The sequence below is a fragment of the Cervus canadensis genome, chromosome 1 (genome assembly GCF_019320065.1).
Source record: "Cervus canadensis isolate Bull #8, Minnesota chromosome 1, ASM1932006v1, whole genome shotgun sequence".
Classification (NCBI taxonomy): domain Eukaryota; kingdom Metazoa; phylum Chordata; class Mammalia; order Artiodactyla; family Cervidae; genus Cervus; species Cervus canadensis.
In genome coordinates, this window is record NC_057386.1 from 62,547,597 (window position 1) to 62,570,736 (window position 23,140).

At 40.7% G+C, this 23,140-nt stretch overlaps 1 protein-coding gene across 2 annotated transcripts in view; it reads left to right on the top strand.

Annotated features, from left to right (window-relative positions):
• Positions 1–23,140, top strand: part of DCHS2 (dachsous cadherin-related 2) — a 325,512-nt gene that overhangs the window by 167,131 nt on the left and 135,241 nt on the right. For both annotated transcript variants that reach the window (XM_043484112.1, XM_043484120.1), the window contains 3 exons: positions 9,464–9,700; positions 13,264–14,280; positions 16,633–16,820. In XM_043484112.1, the coding sequence (XP_043340047.1) occupies positions 9,464–9,700; positions 13,264–14,280; positions 16,633–16,820 (1,442 nt within the window). The remainder of the gene's footprint in view (positions 1–9,463; positions 9,701–13,263; positions 14,281–16,632; positions 16,821–23,140) is intronic.

A 23,140-nucleotide genomic window follows, 5' to 3' on the forward strand; every position in this document is an offset into this window, starting at 1 on the left:
GTCTTTCTTCTCTTGCTGCTGCTGTAAGATTTTATCTTTGTCTCTCTTTATTAAAAAATGTCACTTATGTATATAATTATCGGTGTCCCCTTTTCCCATATATGAGAATGCGTTCCCTTCAGAAGCGCCCATCAGTTGCACTGACCTTGCAGTGTCCCCTGGGGTGGTGAGTACTACCCTCACTGTGATGTCTCAAAGGCAATCTAAGTGCCTGCTGGCCTTGCCCTTGAAGTTTTGAACACCAGCTGTGAGTCGCTCTCTCAGGCACTTGAATATCAGCTGCAAGGAGGTGCCCTGGGCACTGGGTGCCATCCAAGCAGCACCACCCCAGAGCTCTTCGTCTCTGCCCTTGCAACCCCGGAAAAGCCCACTGCTTCATGCAGTGCTGCTCATTCTCCCCTTCTTACGGCTTCAGCTTCTCATACATGTGTGGTCAGCCTTGCCTGGTGGCTCAGACGGTAAAGAATCTGCCTGCAATGCAAGAGACCCAGGTCCGATCCCTGGATCCAGGGGAACATCCCCTGGAGAAGGGAATGGCAATGCACCCCAGTATTGTTGCCTGGAGAATTCCATGGAGAGAGGAGCCTGGCAGGCTACCATCCGCGGGGTTGCAAACAGTCGGACACGACGGAATGACCAACACTTTCACTTCACACAGGTGTCATTGGTTCTTTTAATTGTATCGTCTCTAACATTCTCAGTGTGGTTTCTGCTTCCCTGATTGGTTCCTGACTGACACAAGCACCCGTCTTATATTTAAACACACAGAAGAAGACATGAAGAGGTGAGCATGCACATCTACTAATACGTGACCCAGCAGTCCTCAGGTCTCTGTCAGACTGTTCTGTCTCAGTCAGCAGAGTCATGCACGTTCAGACAAGTGTATTTATCAGCTGTGCTGTCTTTCGAGTAGTTGTTCTTAATAGAGTATCATGCTTTTGTTTAATGAAAGTTTTTGAAAAATCTTAGAAATCCTAAAATTTGGGGCTTTTGAAAACAGTTAATACAAGAATTGGACATTTTCAGAGAGTAACTAACTGTGTCTGAGATTGCTGGGTGATTATCATCATCCTAATTTAGAGATGAGGAGGGTAAATCCATGATAGATTTAGGTGACTAATCTGTGGGCATTCACAGAAGTCAGTGCAATTTGTGATAGTATGGAGACAGTACTTGGCACTTGGTATTGATGAAAAGATTTCCTATTCATGTAAAACTGACCATCCCATCATTGCAGAGGAATTTTGAGTAGATTAATATTTATATATTTTATATATATACACACAAGTATGTGTAAGTATATATAGATATGTATGTATCTATGTATACACACATATATAAGTGTATGTGTATATGTGAATGTAAACTATCTTAATGCAGACACCCTAGAGCAAAGGTCATACTTCTGAGATGTCTGTGAAATGAGACCTGAAGGTGTAAGATAATGGACATCTTCTTTTAAGAACCTTTTGAAAAACTAAAACTAGAAATATTTACCTTGTAGGGTCAGGCTCTTTTACAGTGTTATTTGTTTTAAAAGGCTTGAAAAATGTTTTCTCAACAAGGCCCTTCCCTTTGGGAAGTGAGTCTCCTGCCACTGCCCAGCAGCGAGTCCATTTCTGTGAATGGCTGTGGAATATGAGGCGCCTGCCTGCCAGTGCGGCAGATGTAAGAGATGTGGGTTTGATACCCAGTCGGGAAGATCCCCTGGAGTAGGAGATGGCAGCCCACTCGTTTTCTTCCCTGAGAACCCCATAGACAGTCCACAGGGTGCAAAGCGTTGGACATGACTGAAGCGACTTAGCGGGGTGCAAGCCAAGCCCTCGCTGTGAGAGCTGACATCGTGCAGTGCCTTAGCTGCCAGGTCTAACTAGGTCACTTCATGCGTTTAGCTGTTGACCAGTGAGTGCATATTTCTTAAGTGTGAAGCTTCTTGACAAAGTTATAATTGTGCAGCTGTCTGTATTTGCCACAGTGTCTCTTTTCTCTCCTCTTTTCCTTTCCTTCAAATTTGTTGAGAATCTGTAATATAACAAATGAGATGGACATTTATCAGTGAAATTTTGTTAAAAAACAAGAAAATTAATTTTGCCACATGGAATAACGTTCTGTGTGGCACAAGCATAAACTAATAAAAACCAGAGATAACTTGTGTGTTCTTTTGGGTTCCCACTGTCAAACCATTGAGACTTCTAATCTCATTATCAAATTATCTCAATTTAAAATACCAGTTTTGGAATTTGGGGATGAGGCCCATTGAACACTAGATTACTCTCACTGGAGGTAATGTTTTCAACTAGCAGAGTGAATATAGTACAGATATTTATTTTATTACATTTCCCAATTTACCATATGTTGTTGGGACACATTTTGCTAGTAATTTGGGCATTATTTTTGTTTATATCTGGGAATCACATGTTCAAACACTTTTATATAGGTAATTTCTACAGGGCATGTTTATTTCAACCTCAGGGATTCATTTAATTGAATACAGCTCTCCTAAACATCTTCATTTGCTAGTTCTGATGTTTCCATTCTTGTACATCCTTGAAGCTTTTTACAGAATAAGAATCTTATTTTTTGAAAAAACTTTATCACAGGTATTTTAAAATGCATGTTTTAATGTCCAATGTAGAGCTTCATTATGTATGCAAGTATACAAGCTCTAAACAGAGGTAGTATAATGTTTTGTAATAAACACATATTTTTATGACTATCTTATATATACACACATATATAAAATTTCTACTTACAAACTTAATTGCCTTAGCTTGGGCTCAGTCAGTGTTAGTCACTCAGTCGTGTCTGACTCTTTGTGACTCCAGGGACTGTAGCCCACCAGGCTCCTCCGTCCATGGAATTTTCCAGGCAGGAATCCTGGAATGGGTTGCCATTTCCTCCAGGGGCTCTTCCTGACCCAGGGATCAAACCCGGTCTCCTGCATTGCAGGCAGATTCTTTACTGTCTGTACCACCAGGGAAGCCCTAGCTTGGGCTACTGTCACAAAACACCACAGACTGGCTGTTTTGAACAACAGATGTTAATTTCTCACAGTTCTAGAGGTTGGGAGTCTGAGATCAAGTTCCTGGCTGATTTAGCTCTTGTTGTCTCACACGATGGAGAGAGAGAGAGAGCTCTCTGGCATCTTCTCCTGTAAGGACACTAATCCTGTAGTATCAGGAATCCACCCTGATGACCTCATTTAACCTTAATTACATCTTTGCTCCAAATACGGCTATGCTGGGGGTTAGACCTTCAACATATTGAAGATGGATACGATTCAGTCCACAGCACATATGCTCTTTAAAGCTATAGTAACGTAAGAAGTATAAAGTGAGTTGTCCTATAATCTCAACCCATATAGAAGGGCTCTCTTTATAGTTGTTCAGATCTTTCCATATTTTCCAGTGTGCATATTTCTTTGCATGTGTGTGTGCATGCAAAATATACATGTTAGTGTTTATGATTATAGTTTACATATTATTCTGTAATCTAACATTCTCATTTAACACTTCCTGAATTTTTTACAGTAGAAATACACTGTATACTTATACACTGTTTAAATGTTTTAGTACTAAATTTTTTTTAAACATACTGAATTATATATAGATTCATTTTTACAACTCATTTTTTATATAAAATATACAATGTAATGGAGAAGGAAATGGCAACCCACTCCAGTATTCTTGCCTGGAAACTGCCATGGACAGAGGAGCCTGGTGGGCTACAGTTCATGGGGCACAAAAGAGCTGGACATGACTAAGCAACTAAGCAACTACAGTAGCATGTAAAATCTTCTTAAATGAAAACATGTATCTTTCCTTTATTCATTTTGGGTGTTATGGAGTATTCTTACTATATTGTGTTAATATACTACAATAGACTTAAACATTTATTATTTTCTTGATGGATATTAAAGTCATTTGCAATATTGTAAAGGACTTCCTATTTCAGAGCCCTTATGTAAGTACAGGGTAGATTTCTAGGTTTTGAATAAGAACAATTTACTGTTAGATAAATATTGCCAAAGTGTCTTTTGGACAGTGTATGTTGATACCACATCCTTTATTAATCTGGCAAAATATTACCTAAAAGTTTTAGCCAACATTAGAGGTGAAAATAGGAGGCAGTTGTTTTAAATTTTGTATTTCTGTTATTTTTAATGAGTTTGAGCATTATCATATTTATTTATGCTTTATTCTTTCTTATAAGAATTATCTGCCCTTATTCACCTTAACTTTTGGTTTATTTGTATCTTTTCATCTTAGTTATAGATCTCTGCATTATTATGTATATTAAATTGTTTTTTATGTATTTTCAAAATGTTGTCTTTTGATTTTTAAACCATGAGTAAATAATGAATAAGCGAATGAATGATAAGAAAGGCAAACACCATTAGCTGAAGTGTGAGGTAGTTATATACACTCCCATGTGTAAAGCAGATAGCTGATGCGAAGCAGCTCTATAGCACAGGGAGCCCAGCCTGTGCTCCGTGATAGCCTAGAGGGGTGGGATGGGGTTGCATAGAGGGAGGCTCAAGAGGGAAGGGATATATATTAATATATAGTTATGACAGTTGTATGGCAGAAACCAATGCAGCATTATAGAGAAATTATCCTCCAATTAAAGAAGAGTTAAGTACACTGTGGCACGTGTGTTATGGACACATGTACTCAGGCCACTGCGGGGTCCTGGAGGAGCGGTCTCTGAAGCAGGGTGGGAGGTAGAAGATCCCTGTGCCACTCGAACCTACAGCTGGGCTTTAAAATGTGAGTAGAAATCACTGCCAGAAAAGTTATTCCAGGGAGGGGATGCAGCAATCCAAATAGAAAAGAAGAAGATCTATTCTGGAAATTAGATATAGTTCTCTGTGCCAAGCACAAGGCCCTGTACAGTGAGAGCGGTGAGACGGAGCCGCTCCACAGAGATGGAAAAGTACTAATTGAGCAGCATGCTTATCACAGTAAGGCATTTAAACTTTCCCTGAAAACTGGGAGAAGCACTGATAAGTCAAGATTTGGATTTAGGAAGACTGTTCTAATACAAACATGAAAAATAATGTGGAAGGAATCTAAAAGCAGGTAGACCAGCCTGTGGTCTATTTGAGGCAGGCATTAATCTTTTCATTGTCATAATGGAAATGACACCACCTGTGTGGAAAATAAAAGCCTTTACATGTCCGATAATTAAAATTGAGTTAATTCCAGAAGACTATATACCCAGAGAATGGGGGATAATTGGGTTAGAGAGATTTTTCATTTTCTTCTGTAGACAGATACTTTTGCATTATTGAGTTTTATTTTTTTTTATTTTTTTTATTTATTTATTTATTTTTTTTTGCTTTTTAATTTTTTTATTAGTTGGAGGCTAATTACTTCACAACATTTCAGTGGGTTTTGTCATACATTGATATGAATCAGCCATAGATTTACACTTATTCCCCATCCCGATCCCCCCTCCCATCTCCCTCTCCACCCGATTCCTCTGGGTCTTCCCAGTGCACCAGGCCGGAGCACTTGTCTCATGCATCCCACCTGGGCTGGTGATCTGTTTCACCATAGATAGTATACATGCTGTTCTTTTGAAACATCCCACCCTCACCTTCTCCCACAGAGTTCGAAAGTCTGTTCTGTATTTCTGTGTCTCTTTTTCTGTTTTGCATATAGGGTTATCGTTACCATCTTTCTAAATTCCATATATATGTGTTAGTATGCTGTAATGTTCTTTATCTTTCTGGCTTACTTCACTCTGTATAAGGGGCTCCAGTTTCATCCATCTCATTAGGACTGGTTCAAATGAATTATTTTTGACGGCTGAGTAAAATTCCATGGTGTATATGTACCACAGCTTCCTTATCCATTCATCTGCTGATGGGCATCTAGGTTGCTTCCATGTCCTGGCTATTATAAACAGTGCTGCGATGAACATTGGGGTGCACGTGTCTCTTTCAGATCTGGTTTCCTCAGTGTGTATGCCCAGAAGTGGGATTGCTGGGTCATATGGCAGTTCTATTTCCAGTTTTTTAAGGAATCTCCACACTGTTTTCCATAGTGGCTGTACTAGTTTGCATTCCCACCAACAGTGTAAGAGGGTTCCCTTTTCTCCACACCCTCTCCAGCATTTATTGCTTGTAGACTTTTGGATAGCAGCCATCCTGACTGGTGTGTAATGGTACCTCATTGTGGTTTTGATTTGCATTTCTCTAATAATGAGTGATGTTGAGCACCTTTTCATGTGTTTGTTAGCCATCTGTATGTCTTCTTTGGAGAAATGTCTGTTTAGTTCTCTGGCCCATTTTTTGATTGGGTCATTTATTTTTCTGGAATTGAGCTGCAGGAGTTGCTTGTATATTTTTGAGATTAATCCTTTGTCTGTTGCTTCATTTGCTATTATTTTCTCCCAATCTGACGGCTGTCTTTTCACCTTACTTATAGTTTCCTTTGTAGTGCAGAAGCTTTTAAGTTTCATTAGATCCCATTTGTTTAGTTTTGCTTTTATTTCCAATATTCTGGGAGGTGGGTCATAGAGGATCTTGCTGTGATTTATGTCGGAGAGTGTTTTGCCTATGTTCTCCTCTAGGAGTTTTATAGTTTCTGGTCTTACATTTAGATCTTTAATCCATTTTGAGTTTATTTTTGTGTATGGTGTTAGAAAGTGTTCTAGTTTAATCAAGCATAGACTTTTCTAAGAAAGTAAGTTTGAAGCTAATCAATAACAGAAATATTGAGTGTTTTTGTGGACCAGCAAATCAGTATGAACCCCAGTTTTAACATGACTGCACATGTGGGTGTGCTAATACTTGGTTGCATTCCTATTTTATAAGTATTCCAGTAAAAAATGCTTCTGCTCTTCTTTGTTATCGTCAGATTGCATCTGGAACCTGGTGTTCCCAGATCAATGTGGAGAATGTTCAGGTGAAAGGAACTGCAAGTGAAATGACATCCACTCATGTCAGATAAGAAAATGGAGATGCTGTGCCTGGCACAGGTCTGATGGGATATTTAGCTTTGGTTATTGATGATGTGTTTGCCAAGGAGGAACAAGACAAATTCACTAAATCTCTAACGAACATCGGAAAGAGAAATTGGAGTTATGATAGGGCAGATTTGACTTAAAAAAAAGAAAGAAGTTGAATGGGTGTCAGTTTTTTTAATGCCTGGAAAACAAACATTTCTGATATTTTTGCCAGCTTCTCATAAACTGGCAAAATTGCAGTAGTCAGGCCTTCATCTAATCAATGCTTAAAGCCAGTTGTGTTGTGATAGACTCCATACGGTTCAGCCACATTTATTTATATGTAAATGCATCTAACATTTTATGTGTGTGTTTCTCTTTTTGTTAAATACAACTAATATTTTCATTTCTTAAACTGGTTATGCTAGACCTCATTTTGTCTTTGCACACTAACACACCAATAGATGGTATTGGCAATAAAAAATGATTGGTTTTCTCAGCATTACTGGATCTCTCCTCAACCTAACCATTTACATCTTCTTTTCTCACAAGCACTCTGTGTATAAGCCTAAATTATCCTCATGCTTCTGTCAGGTTGGTTTATTTTTCTTCCTTGATTCTTGCCTCATTGCAACAAAGATTTGGAATGACAGTCTAAAGAGTTTAAAACAACAGACAAGTTATAGTTCAGTTCACCTCAAGCAGATAGACCTTTCATTAGACAGACATTCTCAAGATATGGGAGCAGGCCAACCTCAAAGGAGTCTTCTTTTTCCCTGCTACTGCTAAGTCACTTCAGTCGTGTCTGACTCTGTGCGACCCCATCCCTGGTATTCTCCAGGCAATAACACTGGAGGGGGTTGCCATTTCCTTCTCCAATGCATAAAAGTGAAAAGTGAAAGTGAAGTCGCTCAGTCATGTCTGACTCTTCGCGACCCCATGGACTGCAGCCCACCAGGCTCCTCCGTCCATGGGATTTTCCAGGCAAGAGTACTGGAGTGGGGTGCCATTGCCTTCTCCGCTAGCTACCCCTTTTTTATACACCATATGTCCTCGTTTTGGTTATGCTTTGTGCAAAATAGGGCTTGTACCCACTACCAGTCAATGAAAGGGAATGCAAATGGACATACACTCAAAGCCAATTGACAATTGCAAGTTATGTAACAGCAGGCTGTGTTGTTTCTATCTTCCCATAATTCAGTCTATTGTTACAATCAGATGTAGAATATTTGTGAACTCTTAATGGGCCCCTAGTTGCCTATGGTTACTTGGAAAAGCCCCTGTGGTAAGTTTGTATTCACTGTGTGTCTAGGGCATATGTGCAGGAGTTAGAAAAGTCTCTGTGGTTAATTTTGTAACATATCTGTGAGCGCTCTTGGGTATGTCTGAGATGGGTTTGAGAGATAAGCTTGCATCCCTTTCAGCCAGGCAACCCCTTATTGCTCATGCCTAACTTCCTACCTAACAGTTTTAATGTTTCTTGAAGGTTTCTTACCCACAGCCATTAATATTTTATTCTCTCACTAACAAAGAAAATGGAGTTCCCTGAAAAAGAGCTGCCCTCTGGTCTTGCTATGGCAGATACCCCAGAAGATAAGACTTCAGCTTCATCTGTGGCTTTAAGGTCTGGTGCCTGGGCAGATGGTAATTACCCAACAACCTGGCATTAGCCTAGACTACACTGGGTTGTGAGATGTACTCTGCTTGGCCCTCCTCCCAGGCTGCTGATAAAGGCAACAGTTTATGTTTTTTCCTGCTTAACTGATATATTTCCAAGATGAGTTAAAGTTTAAGCCCGCGGAAATATTGCTTACTTGGTGGAATCTGGACCATCATTTTGCAAATATTCTCAAGTTCTTTGATTGGAAAGTGGATGTATTAGGGTTCTCCAGAGAAATGGAGCCAATAGGACATATATAAATATGAAGATGTGTATATGTGTGTGTGCATATATATATATATGTATATATATGCATATATATATATATATATATTTATTGAAGGAATTTATTGAAGGAATTGGGCCTGTGATTATAGAGATTACAGAGATTAACAGGCCCCCAGATCTGCAGGTGAGTTGATAAACTCAAGACCCACAGAACCCATGGTGTAGTTCAAGGCTGTAGGCTGGCAGCCTCTAGACTCAGGAAGAGCCAAGATGTCTCAATTCAGTTCGAAAGGAAAGGAAAATAGCCACTGTGCTGAGCTGAAGGTAGTTAGGCAAGAGGGATCGCCTCTATTTGGGGGGGACCAGCCCTTTTGTTCTAGTCAGACCTTCATATGACTGGATAAGGCCCATGCACAGCAGGGAGGCCAATCTGCTTGACTCAGTCACACCCAAAAATACCCTCATAGAAATATACAGCATAATGTTTCAACGAATACTGAGCACACCGTGGCCCGCTCAAGTAGCAACCATCACAGTAGCATTAGCAGATCAGGTGTTAACATTGCTCGTACATATTTATTGCATGTTATCTGCCTTTTAATTCTCTCTTTCTCCTATCAGGGATTATTTACTTAGCATCAACTGTTAGTCATTTGGAATCCACCACACTTTTGCTGATGGTCTGTGCTCGAGATGGTGGTGGGCTCACATCTGTCACTAATGCTGAAGTCACCATACACATTCTCCAGACGACTCTGGCACCTGCTGAATTTGAAAGGCCTAAGTACACTTTCTCTGTTTATGAAGATGTGCCTGAAGACAGTCCTGTGGGAACAGTGAAAGCTAAAGAGTCCTTGAGTAAGTACTTAAGTCTTATGCTACATTGAAATCCATTATTGGAACATTTTCTGATCATAGCAAACCCCTTCTTTCAATAACACAAGAAATGACTTGTACACATGGATATCACCAGATGGTCAGTACTGAAATCAGATTGATTATATTCTTTGGAACTGAATCTGGAGAAGTTCTATACAGGCAGTTAAAACAAGACCAGAAGCTGACTGTAGCTCAGATCATGAGCTCCTTATTGCAAAATCCAGACTTAAATTGAAGAAATTAGGGAAAACAACTAGGCTATTCAGGTGTGACCTAAATCATACCTAAATCAGGTATGAACTTATGATTATACAGTGGAAGGGACAAATAGATTCAAGGGATTAGATCTGATAGACAGAATGCCTGAAGAACTATGGATGGAGGTTTGTAACACTGTACAGGAGACAGTGACCAATACCATCCTCAAGAAAAAGAAATGCAAAAAGACAAAATGGTTGTCTGAGGAGGCCTTACAAATAGCTGAGAAAAGAAGTGAAGTGAAAGGGAAAGGAGGAAAGGAAAGGTATACCCATCTGAATGTAGAGTCCAAAGAATAGCAAAGAAAGATAAGAAAGCCTAAGTGAACAATGCAGAGAAATAGAGAAAAACAATAAAATGGGAAAGACTAGAGATCTCTTCAAGAAAATTAGGGATACCAAGGGAAACTTTCATGCAAAGATGGGCTCAATAAAGGACAGAAATGGTATGGATCTAACAGAAGCAGAAGCTACTAAGAAGAGGTGGCAAGAATACACAGAACAACTATTCAAAAAGATCTTAATGACCCAGATAACCACAATGGTGTGATCACTCACCTAAAGCCAGACATCCTGGAATGCGAAGTCAAGTGGGCCTTAGGAAACATCACTACGAACAAAGACAGTGGAGGTGACAGAATTCCAGTTGAGCTATTTCAAATCCTAAAAGATGGTGCTATGAAAGTGCTGCACACAATATGCCAGCAAATTGGGAAACTCAGCAGTGGCCACAGGACTGGAAAAAATGTTAGTTTTCATTCCAATCTCAAAGAAAGGCAATACCAAAGAATGTTCAAACTACTGCACAATTGCACTCATTTCACATGCTAGCAAGGTAATGCTCGAAATCCTCCAAGCTAGGTTTCAACAGTACATGAACTGAGAATTTCCACATGTACAAGCTGGATTTAGAAAAGGCAGAGGAACCAGTGATCAAGTTGCCAATATTGTGGGATCATAGAAAAAGCAAGAGAATTCCAGAAAAACATCTACTACTTCTACATTGACTACACTAAAATCTTGACTGTATGGATCACAACAAACTGGAAAATTCTTAAACAGATAGAAAAATGACATCTTACCTGCCCCCTGAGAAATCTGTATGCAGGTCTAGAAGCAACAGTTAGAACCAGACATGGGACAATAGACTGGTTCAAAATTGGAAAAGGAGTATGTCAAAACTGTATATTGTCACCCTGCTTATTTAACTTCTATGCAGAGTACATCATGCGAAATGCTGGGATGGTTAAAGCATAAGCTGGAATCAAGATTGCTGGGGGAAATTTAATAAGCTCAGATATGCAGTTGATACCACCCTTGGCAGAAAGCAGAGAGGAACTAAAGAGCCTCTCCGTAAAGGTGAAAGAGGAGAGTGAAAAAGCTGATTTAAAACTAAACATTCAAAAAACGAAGATCATGGCATCTGGTCCCATCATGTCATGGCAAATAGATGGGGAAACAATGGAAACAGTGACAGATTTTATTTTCTTGGGCTCCAAAATCACTGTGAATGGTGACTACAGCCCTGAAATTAAAAGCCCCTTGCTACAGCCCTAGACAGCATATTAGAAAGCAGAGACATTACTTTTCCGACAAAGATCTGTATAGTCAAAGCTATGGCTTTTCTAGTAGTCATATGTGGATGTGAGAGTTAGACCATAAAGAATGCTAATCACCAAAGAATTGGTGCTTTTGATCTGTGGTGTTGGAGAAGGGCCTTGTGAATCCCTTGGACCACAAGGAGATCAAACCAGTCAATCCTAAAGGAAATCAATCCTGAATATTCATTGGAAGGACTGATTTGTATCTGAAGTTCCAATACTTTGGCCACCTGGTGTGAAGAGCAAACTCATTGGAAAAGACCCTGATGCTGGGAAAGACTGAAGGCAGGAGAAGTGGACAACAGAGGATAAGCTGAATGACATCACTGACTCAATGGACATGAGTTTGAGCAAACTCCGAGAGATGGTGAAGGACAGGGAAGCCTGGTATGGTGCAGTCCATGGAGTAGCAGAGAATCGGACACAACAATGCAGTGTTGAATAAATCTTTCCTTTTCTCCATGAAAGAATTGAGACCATACAGCCTATGGCTTGCTCTTTGTTCTTTCAACATTATTTTTATCCTACTTTTTTAAATCACAAAAGTAATGGGTACTTTTAACCCACTGCTCATTTCACAGACACACAGACTTCAAAAAATTTTATGAAAACACATCCAACTGTATTTGCTGTTCTACAACAACCTTCCCCTCATCCCCCTACTTCCCCAGTTTGTGTATTATGGACGGTTTTCCAAGTAACTGGACATCATTCCATCTCATTTTAAAAAGTTGCCTAGTATTTCAACTTATAAGTATAAAGTATGTTTTATTTAAACATTTTCTTTTTTCTATCAATTTGAATGATTTACAGTTATTTTTGCTAGTCCAAATAACACTTAAGCAAATATCTTTATATGACTTGTAGAGGTTTCTCTGCAAGAAGAATTCCTAGAAGTGAATTACTTGTTCAAGGATTTTATCCTGCTCCCTAGTGAAAGTGAAAGTGTTAGTCGTTCAGTCCTGTCTGACTCTTTGAGACCCCTTGGACTGTAGCCCACCAGGCTCCTCTGTCCATGGAATTTTCCAGGTAAGAATACTGGAGTGGATTTCCATTCCCTTCTCCAGGGGATCTTCCTGACTCAGGAATTGAACCCAGGTCTCCCGCATTGTAGATGGATTCTTTACTGTCTGAGGCACCAGGGAAGCCCATCCTGCTCCCTAACCGTAAACCTAATCCATCTCCTCTTCTTTCCTTAACTTTTGGGGATGGTATTCACCTTTTGTCAATAGCTATTATAGAGAAGGGGCTTCCCTAGTGGCTCGATTGGTAAAGAATCCGTCTGCAATGTAGGAGTCTTCCTCCATACAAGAGACCTGGGTTAGATTCCTGGGTGGGGAGTATCCCTTGGAGTAAGAAATACTTGACTTTGCTTCCTCATATATAGGCGTCCACGTTATTTTCTGAATATCTTTCTCTTTTACTTAATTCAAGAAGAGGGAAGGAAGGTGGTGCAACCCGTGGGACAGTACTTTTGTCTACTAATACTTGAGAAACCATGTGTTCACTTGCAACAGGCTTTGGAGAGCCGATGAAGACGTGAGACATTGCGCAGTATTCTCCACGTATGTGATACACGTTAGCGTTTTCAGTTCTTAGCGTTTCTAGTAGGTACATTCTTTTAGCCGAAAGAGATTGCCTTCTCTTTGAATTTCGTCATTTCTTTTTTTCTTTTTCTTTTCAGATTCCTCAGAGCCAGTTTTTTATCGGATCTCCTCTGGCAACCTGGACGGCACGTTCTCCATTCACCCGTGGCTGGGCACCATTCGAACGCAGAAGCCTCTGGATCACGAGGCGCAGCCGGTGGCTGTGCTCACCGTCCAGGCACAGCTCGGCAGCTCCCCCGCCTGCGGCAGCACCGAGGTCAACATCACCGTCGTCGACGTCAATGACCACGCCCCGGTGTTTCCCAGAGCGTCTGATGAAGTCACAGTGTCTCGGAGCACGCTGCCCGGCACCGCCTTGTACCGCGCGCGCGCGGAAGACAGAGACAGCGGGCAGAACGGGCGCGTGCGCTATGCCATCGCGCGCCAGAGCCCGAGCGTCTTCTCGGTGGACGCAGGTCTCGGCGTGGTGTACCTCAGCCGCAGCCTGCCCGGCGCTCGGCCCCGGGAGTGCACGCTGACCCTGCTGGCCCAGGACCTCGGCGCTCCTCCCCGGGCGTCCCTGATGGCGCTGACAGTCATTATCGCGCCACAGGAGCGAAGCCCTTCTTTGACGTTTGAGCATTTGGTCTATCAAGTGGAAGTGAGTGAGGCGCTCTCGCCAATGACCGCAGTCCTGCGCATCCGGGCCTGGCCACTGGGCCCGCAGGGGGCTCCCCCGCAGCTCGTGTACTGGTTGGAGCCCAGCACTGATTCCGCTGCGTTTGGCGTCCATCCTTTCACAGGTTGGATTTATTTGCGGCGACAGCTTGACTATGAATCCACACAAATGTATAATTTTAGAGTGTTTGCCTGGATCCCAGAGGACAAATTGTCACAAAATGTGAGCACTTCAGTAACTGTTCATGTCCTGGATGAGAATGACAATTCCCCTACCTTCTCGCATGATGTATTGTTTTTGAAAGTCCAGGAGAGTCCTGTTCCCCAAGGGGTAATAGGCAAAATCACAGCAATTGACAGAGACTCCGGAAAGAATGGACAGCTGTCGTATTTCCTTTTGTCCGATGGAAAGTTCTTCAAGATAAATCCTAATACAGGTAGCATTTTGTAGCTTGCACTTATTCCTTTAAAATTGGAATTGACAAAACCCAAATCTAAGTTATAACACTAGCGCAAATATATAGTTAAATTGCAGTTTTTAGTAAATACTTTACTTGATGACAGTATTGTGATTTTAAACTAAAGTCAAAATTGAATAGAATTTTTCCTAGAATGGTCCATACTTCCCTTGCCTCACACCTACATACTGTCTGTCCATACATGGTTCTTGTTTTGAATTAGAGCTACAATGAGAACTGGACTGGATAAACTCTTGTGTAAAGTCTAATCTCCCCCACTATATTTTTTCACTTGTAGATGTCTTTAAATTTTTCAAATAATATGTTATAAAACATAAATGTCACCTATGAAGAACTAGAAAATAATCCATTAGTTAAGATTTCAAAAGTACTCATTTGATATATTTCCCCATTCTCATTTTTTTTCAAGTAACCATGGGGAATGGGTAAATATTTACACTAAGGTTTTTTTTTTCAAGTCTTAAGTATACAAATTTTATTATATTTAAAAATTTATATAAATTTACAAGGACTTTAATTCTTGCCTACAAATGAACTGTGTTTATACTGCAACCATATAGCTGCAGAAACTGAGACCCACATAGCTCAGATAACATGCCCAAGGTCATGGGGCTAAAAAGAAGTGAGAAGGTTACCACTTCGTACATTTCCAAGAGGCACCATTCATGCTGTGGTCCTTGTACATGTTGCCCTTTGCTCTATGTATGTGTGTGTGTGTGAGTTGCTCAGTCTGTGACCCATGGACTAGTGGGACCCAATTTGAATTCAATTCTAATTACCTTCTAAGTGCCCACTGTGTGAGTTAGGAAAAGGTGCCCCTTCCTCCAGCAGATGGCGCCTTACCCCAGGACACGAGGCCTGCTGCATGGCAAGCTGCATCTCAGATCCCATTCCCTCCTGAGCGGGACCCCCCAACAGGGCACAAGCGGCACTGCTGCTGAGGTGGTCCTGCTTCTCTTTACTTCCACGTGCTGAATAGTTCTCTTAGGTCTTCTGTTTCACTCAGCAATTTATTGTTTTGGAAATAAAATATACGTTTGGTCCCCCCATGATCTTCTCTCTCGCACAGTCAGCCCAATGCCCAAATTCAGAAGACCAGGTGTCCACTCCTAAAATTGCTACATGGCTAGAAGCAAGAAGCTTCATTTCAGGGCTGTCCTTACCTTGACGAGAAGAGAGAATTCCTGCCATGCTCCATGTCCTGCTCTGGGGGGTGAAGAGTTAAAGTGTATGAAGGGGCTTGGAAGGCTCCGTAGTCATAAACTTCCTATTCACCAGGGCTGGGGACAGTGTGGCAATGTGGGGTTGAGGGCATCCTCCAGAGTGTGGCCTGCATGTGTGCTCTCCACATCCAGGACTCCAGGCAGCCTCGGTAGTGGCCCTCTGCCCTGGAGCCCTGCATGGCGCCCTCATGCCCATCCTTGGCTGAGCCTCCCAGTCTTTTCCAGACAGCTGCCGCTTGTCAGTCAGAGTTGGTTCATCAAGTGAAAGTCTGCCATTCAGCATTTAGGGTGTTCTGAGAAGAATTATATTTTGCAACTTTAAAAAAATGCAGATGTTGTCTTTGTCATTTTTGTTAGAATCAAAAAGTAAATACTTTATAAATATAGTTGACATAGTAAAGGGATATGTAAACACTGCATTTTAGCTTCACCAATTCAGCAACTTATCCAAATATGAATTTTTTTGTTCCTGATTTCACTTTTTGTTTTGTTTTTAACATTGTCATTTCATTTGGAGGATGAGGGCAAAAATAAAATCTTAGAAATGGCAATGTTAGGTAATAGTTTCTTCATGATTATTTTCTCACAAATTGATATTTTCATAGATAGTGAGGAAATTAATTCCTGGTGGAACTCTGCAGTGGGAGATGGCTCTTGGTAGTATGTGGAAGCATTTACAATTTTATGCCTGAGTCTGTGGGATGAAACACTAGGGAGATAGCTTAGAAGACAGTTTTGAGCAAGAATATGCAAAGTATGGTTTATAAAGCATGAAGTTATTTGGGAAGTTATTATGCTCACTATACATATATTTTTTGAGATAGTAATAACTCTATACATTCTTTAGTTCAAATGGTTCATAGTAGATAATTTGAAATACAAAGAATGACAAATTGAAGATGACAGAAGAAACTTCAGAAAATTCTTTCAACAGTGGAGCTAGATTACTAAAGAATGTGCTTTTGGAATTGTGCTCTGAGAGCTTTATATCTGATTTTCCTTTCTGGGCGTTGGTCTGGATGGGGTTCTTAATGCCAAAATTCTGGTGTCAGTGGCGTCTTCTCTCATGCTGCTCTGCGTTCCTCAGGTGAACTTATCAGCTGGGTGGCCCTGGATCACGAGCAGCGGGCACACCATCAGGTGACCATCCTCGTGAGCGACCACGGTTCCCCTCCGCGCAATGCCACCACACTGGTGCATATCTCAGTTACCGACATCAATGACAACAGGCCATATTTCCCACAGTGCCTGGATGGGAAGGAATTGTCCATCAAGGTATGTGGAAAGGAGCCCTGCAACATTTGTATTATTTTTGGTCACTGGTTTCGAGCACCATCTTGTGGTAAAAAGCATGAACTTACCCAGTCAGTCTTGGTGTGGAAATGCCTACATTTCTAGATTTAGAATTGTCCACATGTCATAGAAACCTACAATTATTTTTTAATTAATTAATTTATTTTAATTGGAGGCTAATTACTTTACAGTATTGTAGTGGGTTTTGCCATACATTGATATGAATCAGCCATGGGTGTACATGTGTTCCCCATCCTGAACCCCCCTCCCACCTCCCTCCTCATCCCATCCCTCAGGGTCATCCCAGTGCACCAGCCCTGAGCACCCTGCCTCATGCATCGAACCTGGACTGGTGATCTGTTTCACACATGATCATACACAAAAACTCAGTAAACTCAAAATGGATTAAAGATCTAAATGTGAAACCTACAATTATTAAAAAAAAAAAAGAAAAGGTATACCTATAGCTGATTCATGGCAGAAACCAACACAGTACTGTAAAGCAATTGTCCCCCAATTAAAAAATTAATGCATTTAAAAAAGAAAATGAACAAAGGGACGGGGAAAGTCCCGAGAAGAGCTCGCAGGCTGCGGACCGGCCCAGCCCCGCCGGAGGCAGGAGGCAGGGGGGAGGGGAAGGTCGCGGTGAGACACAGGGCGCAGGCACCCGACCGGCGCGGGCGGGGACTGGGGCTGGGGACACGGAGGGCGGAAGGCGTGCGCACCCGACTGGCGCCAGCGGAAACTGAGACTGGGTCCGCGGAAGGGAGTGAGTGTGCCACACCTGGGGATCGCGCGCCCATCAAGCCCCTGGCTGCCTGGACCGCTCTGACGGGGAAGGCACAGAGAGCAGGTGCAGCTTTTCCTTCCGCGCTTTTGTGTAACACCCAAGGGCTGGAACCTCGCGCAGCGCGGGCCGCGCTCCACATAGAACAGCCGGGAGCCTGAGCAGCGCAGACGGAGAAAGCAGCGTCAGCCCCTCCCGGCAGCACCAGCCCACCCCCGCAGGACCAGCCCCTCCCCGCAGCGCCAGCCCATCCCCGCAGCGTCAGCCCCTCCCAGCTGCGCAAGGGAACTAGCTACCTGAATAAGAGTCCACCTCCGCCCGCTTGTGTCAGGGCGGAGATGAGGCTCTGAAGAGACCGGCAAACAGAAGCCAAATAAACAAAGGGAACCGCTTCAGAAGGGACTGGTGCAACAGGTTAAAATCCCTGTAGAAAACACCGACTTCACCGGAAGGGCCCTGTAGATATCGAGAAGTGCAAGCTGGAACGAGGAGCTATCTGAAACTGAGCCGAACCCACACTGACCGCAACAGCTCCAGAGAAATTCCTAGACATGTTTTTACTTTTTTTTTTTTTTTTCTAAGTAAGGAAAAAAAAAATTTTTTTTTTCTTTTTATATTTTTTCTTTTTTCTTTTTTCTCTTTTATTTTCCTTTAAAATTCCCTATTACTCCCCCATTACTCCTTAACTTTCATTTTCATAGATTTTTACGATTTTTTTAATTAGGGGGAAAAAAAAATTTTTTTTTCTTTCTTTCTTTTTTTTTTTCTTTTTTCTTCTTTTTTTTTTTTTTTCTTTCCTTTTTCTCTTCTATTTTCTATTTTTCTTTTTCTCTTATTTCTTTTAAAGTCCTCTAGTACTCCTCTACTACTCCTTAATTTTCATTTTCAATACACTATAACCTTACAAAAAAAAAAAAGAAGAGAAGCCCTATCTTTAAACCGAAGATTATTCTCTCCCAATCTTGACTCTCTGTTTTCTACCTCAGAACACCTCTATTTCCTCCTTTCCCCTTCTCTTCCCCATCCAATTCTGTGAATCCTTGTAGGTGTCTGAGATACGAGAACACTCTGGGAACAGACAGCTGCGTAGATCTGTCTCTCTCCTCTTGAGTCCCCCTTTTTCTCCTCCTACTCATCTCTATCTCCCTCCTCCCTTTTCTCCTGTTCATGTAACTCTGTGAACCTCTCTGGGTGTCCCTAACGGGGGAGAATCTTTTCGCCATTAACCTAGAAGTTTAATTATCAGTGCTGTATAGTTGGAGAAGTCCTGAGACTACAGGAAGAATAAAACTGAAATCCAGAGGCAGGAAACTTAAGCCCAAAACCTGAGAACACCAGAAAACTCCTGACTACATGGAACTTTAAGTAATAAGTGACCGTCCAAAAGCCTCCATACCTACACTGAAACCAACCACCACCCAAGAGCCAATAAGTTTTAGAGCAAGACATACCACGCAAATTCTCCAGCAACACAGGAACATAGCCCTGAATGTCAACATACAGGCTACCCAAGGTGACACCTAACACATAGACCCAACTCAAAACTCATTACTGGGCACTCCATTGCTCTCCAAAGAGAAGAAATCAAGTTCCACGCACCAGTACACTGACGCAAGCTTCCCTAACCAGGAAACCTTGACAAGCCAAACGTCCAACCCCACCCACTGGGTAAATCCTCCACAATAAAAAGGAACCACAGACCTCCAGAATACAGAAAGTCCACTCCAGACACAGCAATCTAAACAAGATGAAAAGGCAAAGAAATACCCAACAGGTAAAGGAACATGAAAAATGCCCACCAAGTCAAACAAAAGAGGAGGAGATAGGGAATCTACCTGAAAAAGAATTTAGAATAATGATAATAAAAATGATCCAAAATCTTGAAAACAAAATGGAGTTACAGATAAACAGCCTGGAAACAAAGATTGAAAAGATACAAGAATTGTTTAATAAAGACCTAGAAGAAATAAAAAAGAGTCAATTAAAAATGAACAATGCAATGAATGAGATCAAAAACACTTTGGAGGGAACCAAGAGTAGGATAACAGAGGCAGAAGATAGGATAAGTGAGGTAGAAGATAAAATGGTGGAAATAAATGAAGCAGAGAGGAAAAAAGAAAAAAGGATCAAAAGAAATGAGGACAACCTCAGGGACCTCTGGGACAATGTGAAACGCCCCAACATTCGAATCATAGGAGTCCCAGAAGAAGAAGACAAAAAGAAAGGCCATGAGAAAATACTCGAGGAGATAATAGCTGAAAACTTCCCTAAAATGGGGAAGGAAATAGCCACCCAAGTCCAAGAAACCCAGAGAGTCCCAAACAGGATAAACCCAAGGTGAAACACCCCAAGACACATATTAATCAAATTAACAAAGATCAAACGCAAAGAACAAATATTAAAAGCAGCAAGGGAAAAACAACAAATAACACACAAAGGGATTCCCATAAGGATAACAGCTGATCTATCAATGGAAACCCTCCAGGCCAGAAGGGAATGGCAGGACGTCCTGAAAGTAATGAAAGAGAATAACCTACAACCCAGATTACTGTACCCAGCAAGGATGTCATTCAGATATGAAGGAGAACTCAAAAGCTTTACAGATAAGCAAAAGCTGAGAGAATTCAGCACCACCAAACCAGCTCTTCAACAAATGCTAAAGGATCTTCTCTAGACAGGAAATGCAGAAAGGTTGTATAAACGTGAACCCAAAACAACAAAATAAATGGCAATGGGGCCACACCTAATCAATAATTACCTTAAATGTAAATGGGTTTGGAATGCCCCAACCAAAAAGACAAGATGGGCTGAATGGATACAAAAACAAGGAACCCCTATATATGGCTGTCTACAAGAGACCCACCTCAAAACCAAGAGGGACACATTAACAGACTGAAAAGTGTAAGGGCTGGAAAAATATTTCATTGCAACGGAGACCAAAAGAAAGCAGGAGTCGCAATTATCATATCAGATAAAAATAGCTTTCAAATAAAAGCGTTGAAAAGAGACAAAGAAGACATACATATGACAAAGGTCATCCAAGAGAGATATAACAATTATTGAATATATATGCACCCAACTAGTGGAGCACCGCAATATGTACGGCAAACGCTAACGAGTATGAAAGAGGAAATTAATAGTAACACAATAATAGTGGGAGACTTTAATACCCCACTCACAACTATGGATAGATCAACTAAACAGAAAATTAACAAGGAAACACAAACCTTAAATGACAAAATGGACCAGCTAGACCTAATTGATATCTATAGGACATTTCACCCCAAAACAATCAACTTCACCTTTTTCTCAAGTGCACACGGAACCTTCTCCAGAATAGATCACATCCTGGGCCATAAATCTAGTCTTGGAAAATTCAAAAAAATTGAAATCATTCCAGTCATCTTTTCTGACCACAGTGCAGTAAGATTAGATCTCAATTACAGGGAAAAAATTGTTAAAAATTCAAACACCTGGAGGCTAAATAACACGCTTCTGAATAACCAACAAATCATAGAAGAAATCAAAAAAGAAATCAAAATATGTATAGAAATGAATGAAAATGAAAACACAACAACCCAAAACCTATGGGACACTGTAAAAGCAGTGCTAAGGGGAAGGTTCATAGCATTACAGGCTTACATCAAGAAACAAGAAAAAAGCCAAATAAATAACCTAATTCTACACCTAAAGCAATTAGAGAAGGAAGAAATGAAGAACCCCAGGGTTAGCAGAAGGAAAGAAATCTTAAAAATTAAGGCAGAAATAAATGCAATAGAAACTAAAGAGACCATAGCAAAAATCAACAAAGCTAAAAGCTGGTTTATTGAAAAAATAAACAAAATTGACAAACCATTAGCAAGACTCATTAAGAAACAAAGAGAGAAGAACCAAATTAACAAAATTAGAAATGAAAATGGAGAGATCACAACAGACAACACTGAAATCCAAAGGATCATAAGAGACTACTACCAGCAGCTCTATGCCAATAAAATGGACAACTTGGATGAAATGGACAAATTCTTAGAAAAGAATAACTTTCCAAAACTGAACCAGGAAGAAATAGAGATCTTAACAGACCCATCAGGCATAGGAAATCGAAAGTGTTTGATTAATCAAAAATCTTCCAGGACAACAAAAAGCCCAGGACCAGATGGCTTCACAGCTGAATTCTACCAAAAATTTAGAAAGAAGAGCTAACACCTACCCTTACTCAACTCTTCCAGAAATTGCAGAGAGGTAAACTTCCAAACTCATTCTATGAGGCCACCATCACCCTAATTCCCAAACCAGACAAAGATGCCACAAAAAAAAAAGAAAAACTACAGGCCAATATCACTGATGAACATAGATGCAAAAATCCTTAACAAATTCTAGCAAACAGAATCCAGCAACATATTAAAAAAATCATACACCACGACCAATGGGCTTTATTCCCTAGGGGAATGCAAGGATTCTTCAATATCCGCAAATCAATCAATGTGTAAATACACCACAAATTAACAAATTGAAAGATAAAAACCATATGATTATCTTCAATAGATGCAGAGAAAGCCTTTGACAAAATTCAACACTCATTTATGATTAAAACTCTCAAAAAGCAGGAAATAGAAGGAACATACCTCAACATAATAATAAAAGCTATTATATATGACAAACCCACAGCAAGCATCACCCTCAATGGTGAAAAATTGAAAGCATTTCCCTGAAATCAGGAACAAGACAAGGGTGCCCACTCTCACCACTACTATTCAACATAGTGTTGGAAGTTTTGGCCACAGCAATCAGAGCAGAAAAAGAAGTAAAAGGAATCCAGATAGGAAAAGAAGTGAAACTCTTGCTGTTTGCAGATGACATGATCCTCTACATAGAAAACCCTAAAGACTCTACCAGAAAATTACTAGAGCTAATCAACAAATATAGTAAAGTTGCAGGATATAAAATTAACACACAGAAATCCCTTGCATTCCTATATACTAACAATGAAAAAACAGAAAGAGAAATTAAGGAAACAATACCATTCACCATTGCAACAAAAAGAATAAAATACTTAGGAGTATATCTACGTAAAGAAACAAAAGACCTATACATAGAAAACTATAAAACACTGATGAAAGAAATCAAAGAGGACACAAACAGATGGAGAAACATACCGTGTTCATGGATTGGAAGAATCAATATTGTCAAAATGGCTATTCTACCCAAAGCAGTCTATAGATTCAATGCAATCCCTATCAAGCTACCAACGGTATTTTTCACAGAACTAGAACAAATAATTTCACAATTTGTATGGAAATATAAAAAACCTCGAATAGCCAAAGCAATCTTGAGAAAGAAGAATGGAACTGGAGGAATCAACCTGCCTGACTTCAGACTCTACTACAAAGCCACAGTCATCAGGACAGTATGGTACTGGCACAAAGACAGAAATATAGATCAATGGAACAGAATAGAAAGCCCAGAGATAAATCCACGAACTTATGGACACCTTATCTTTGACAAAGGAGGCAAGGAT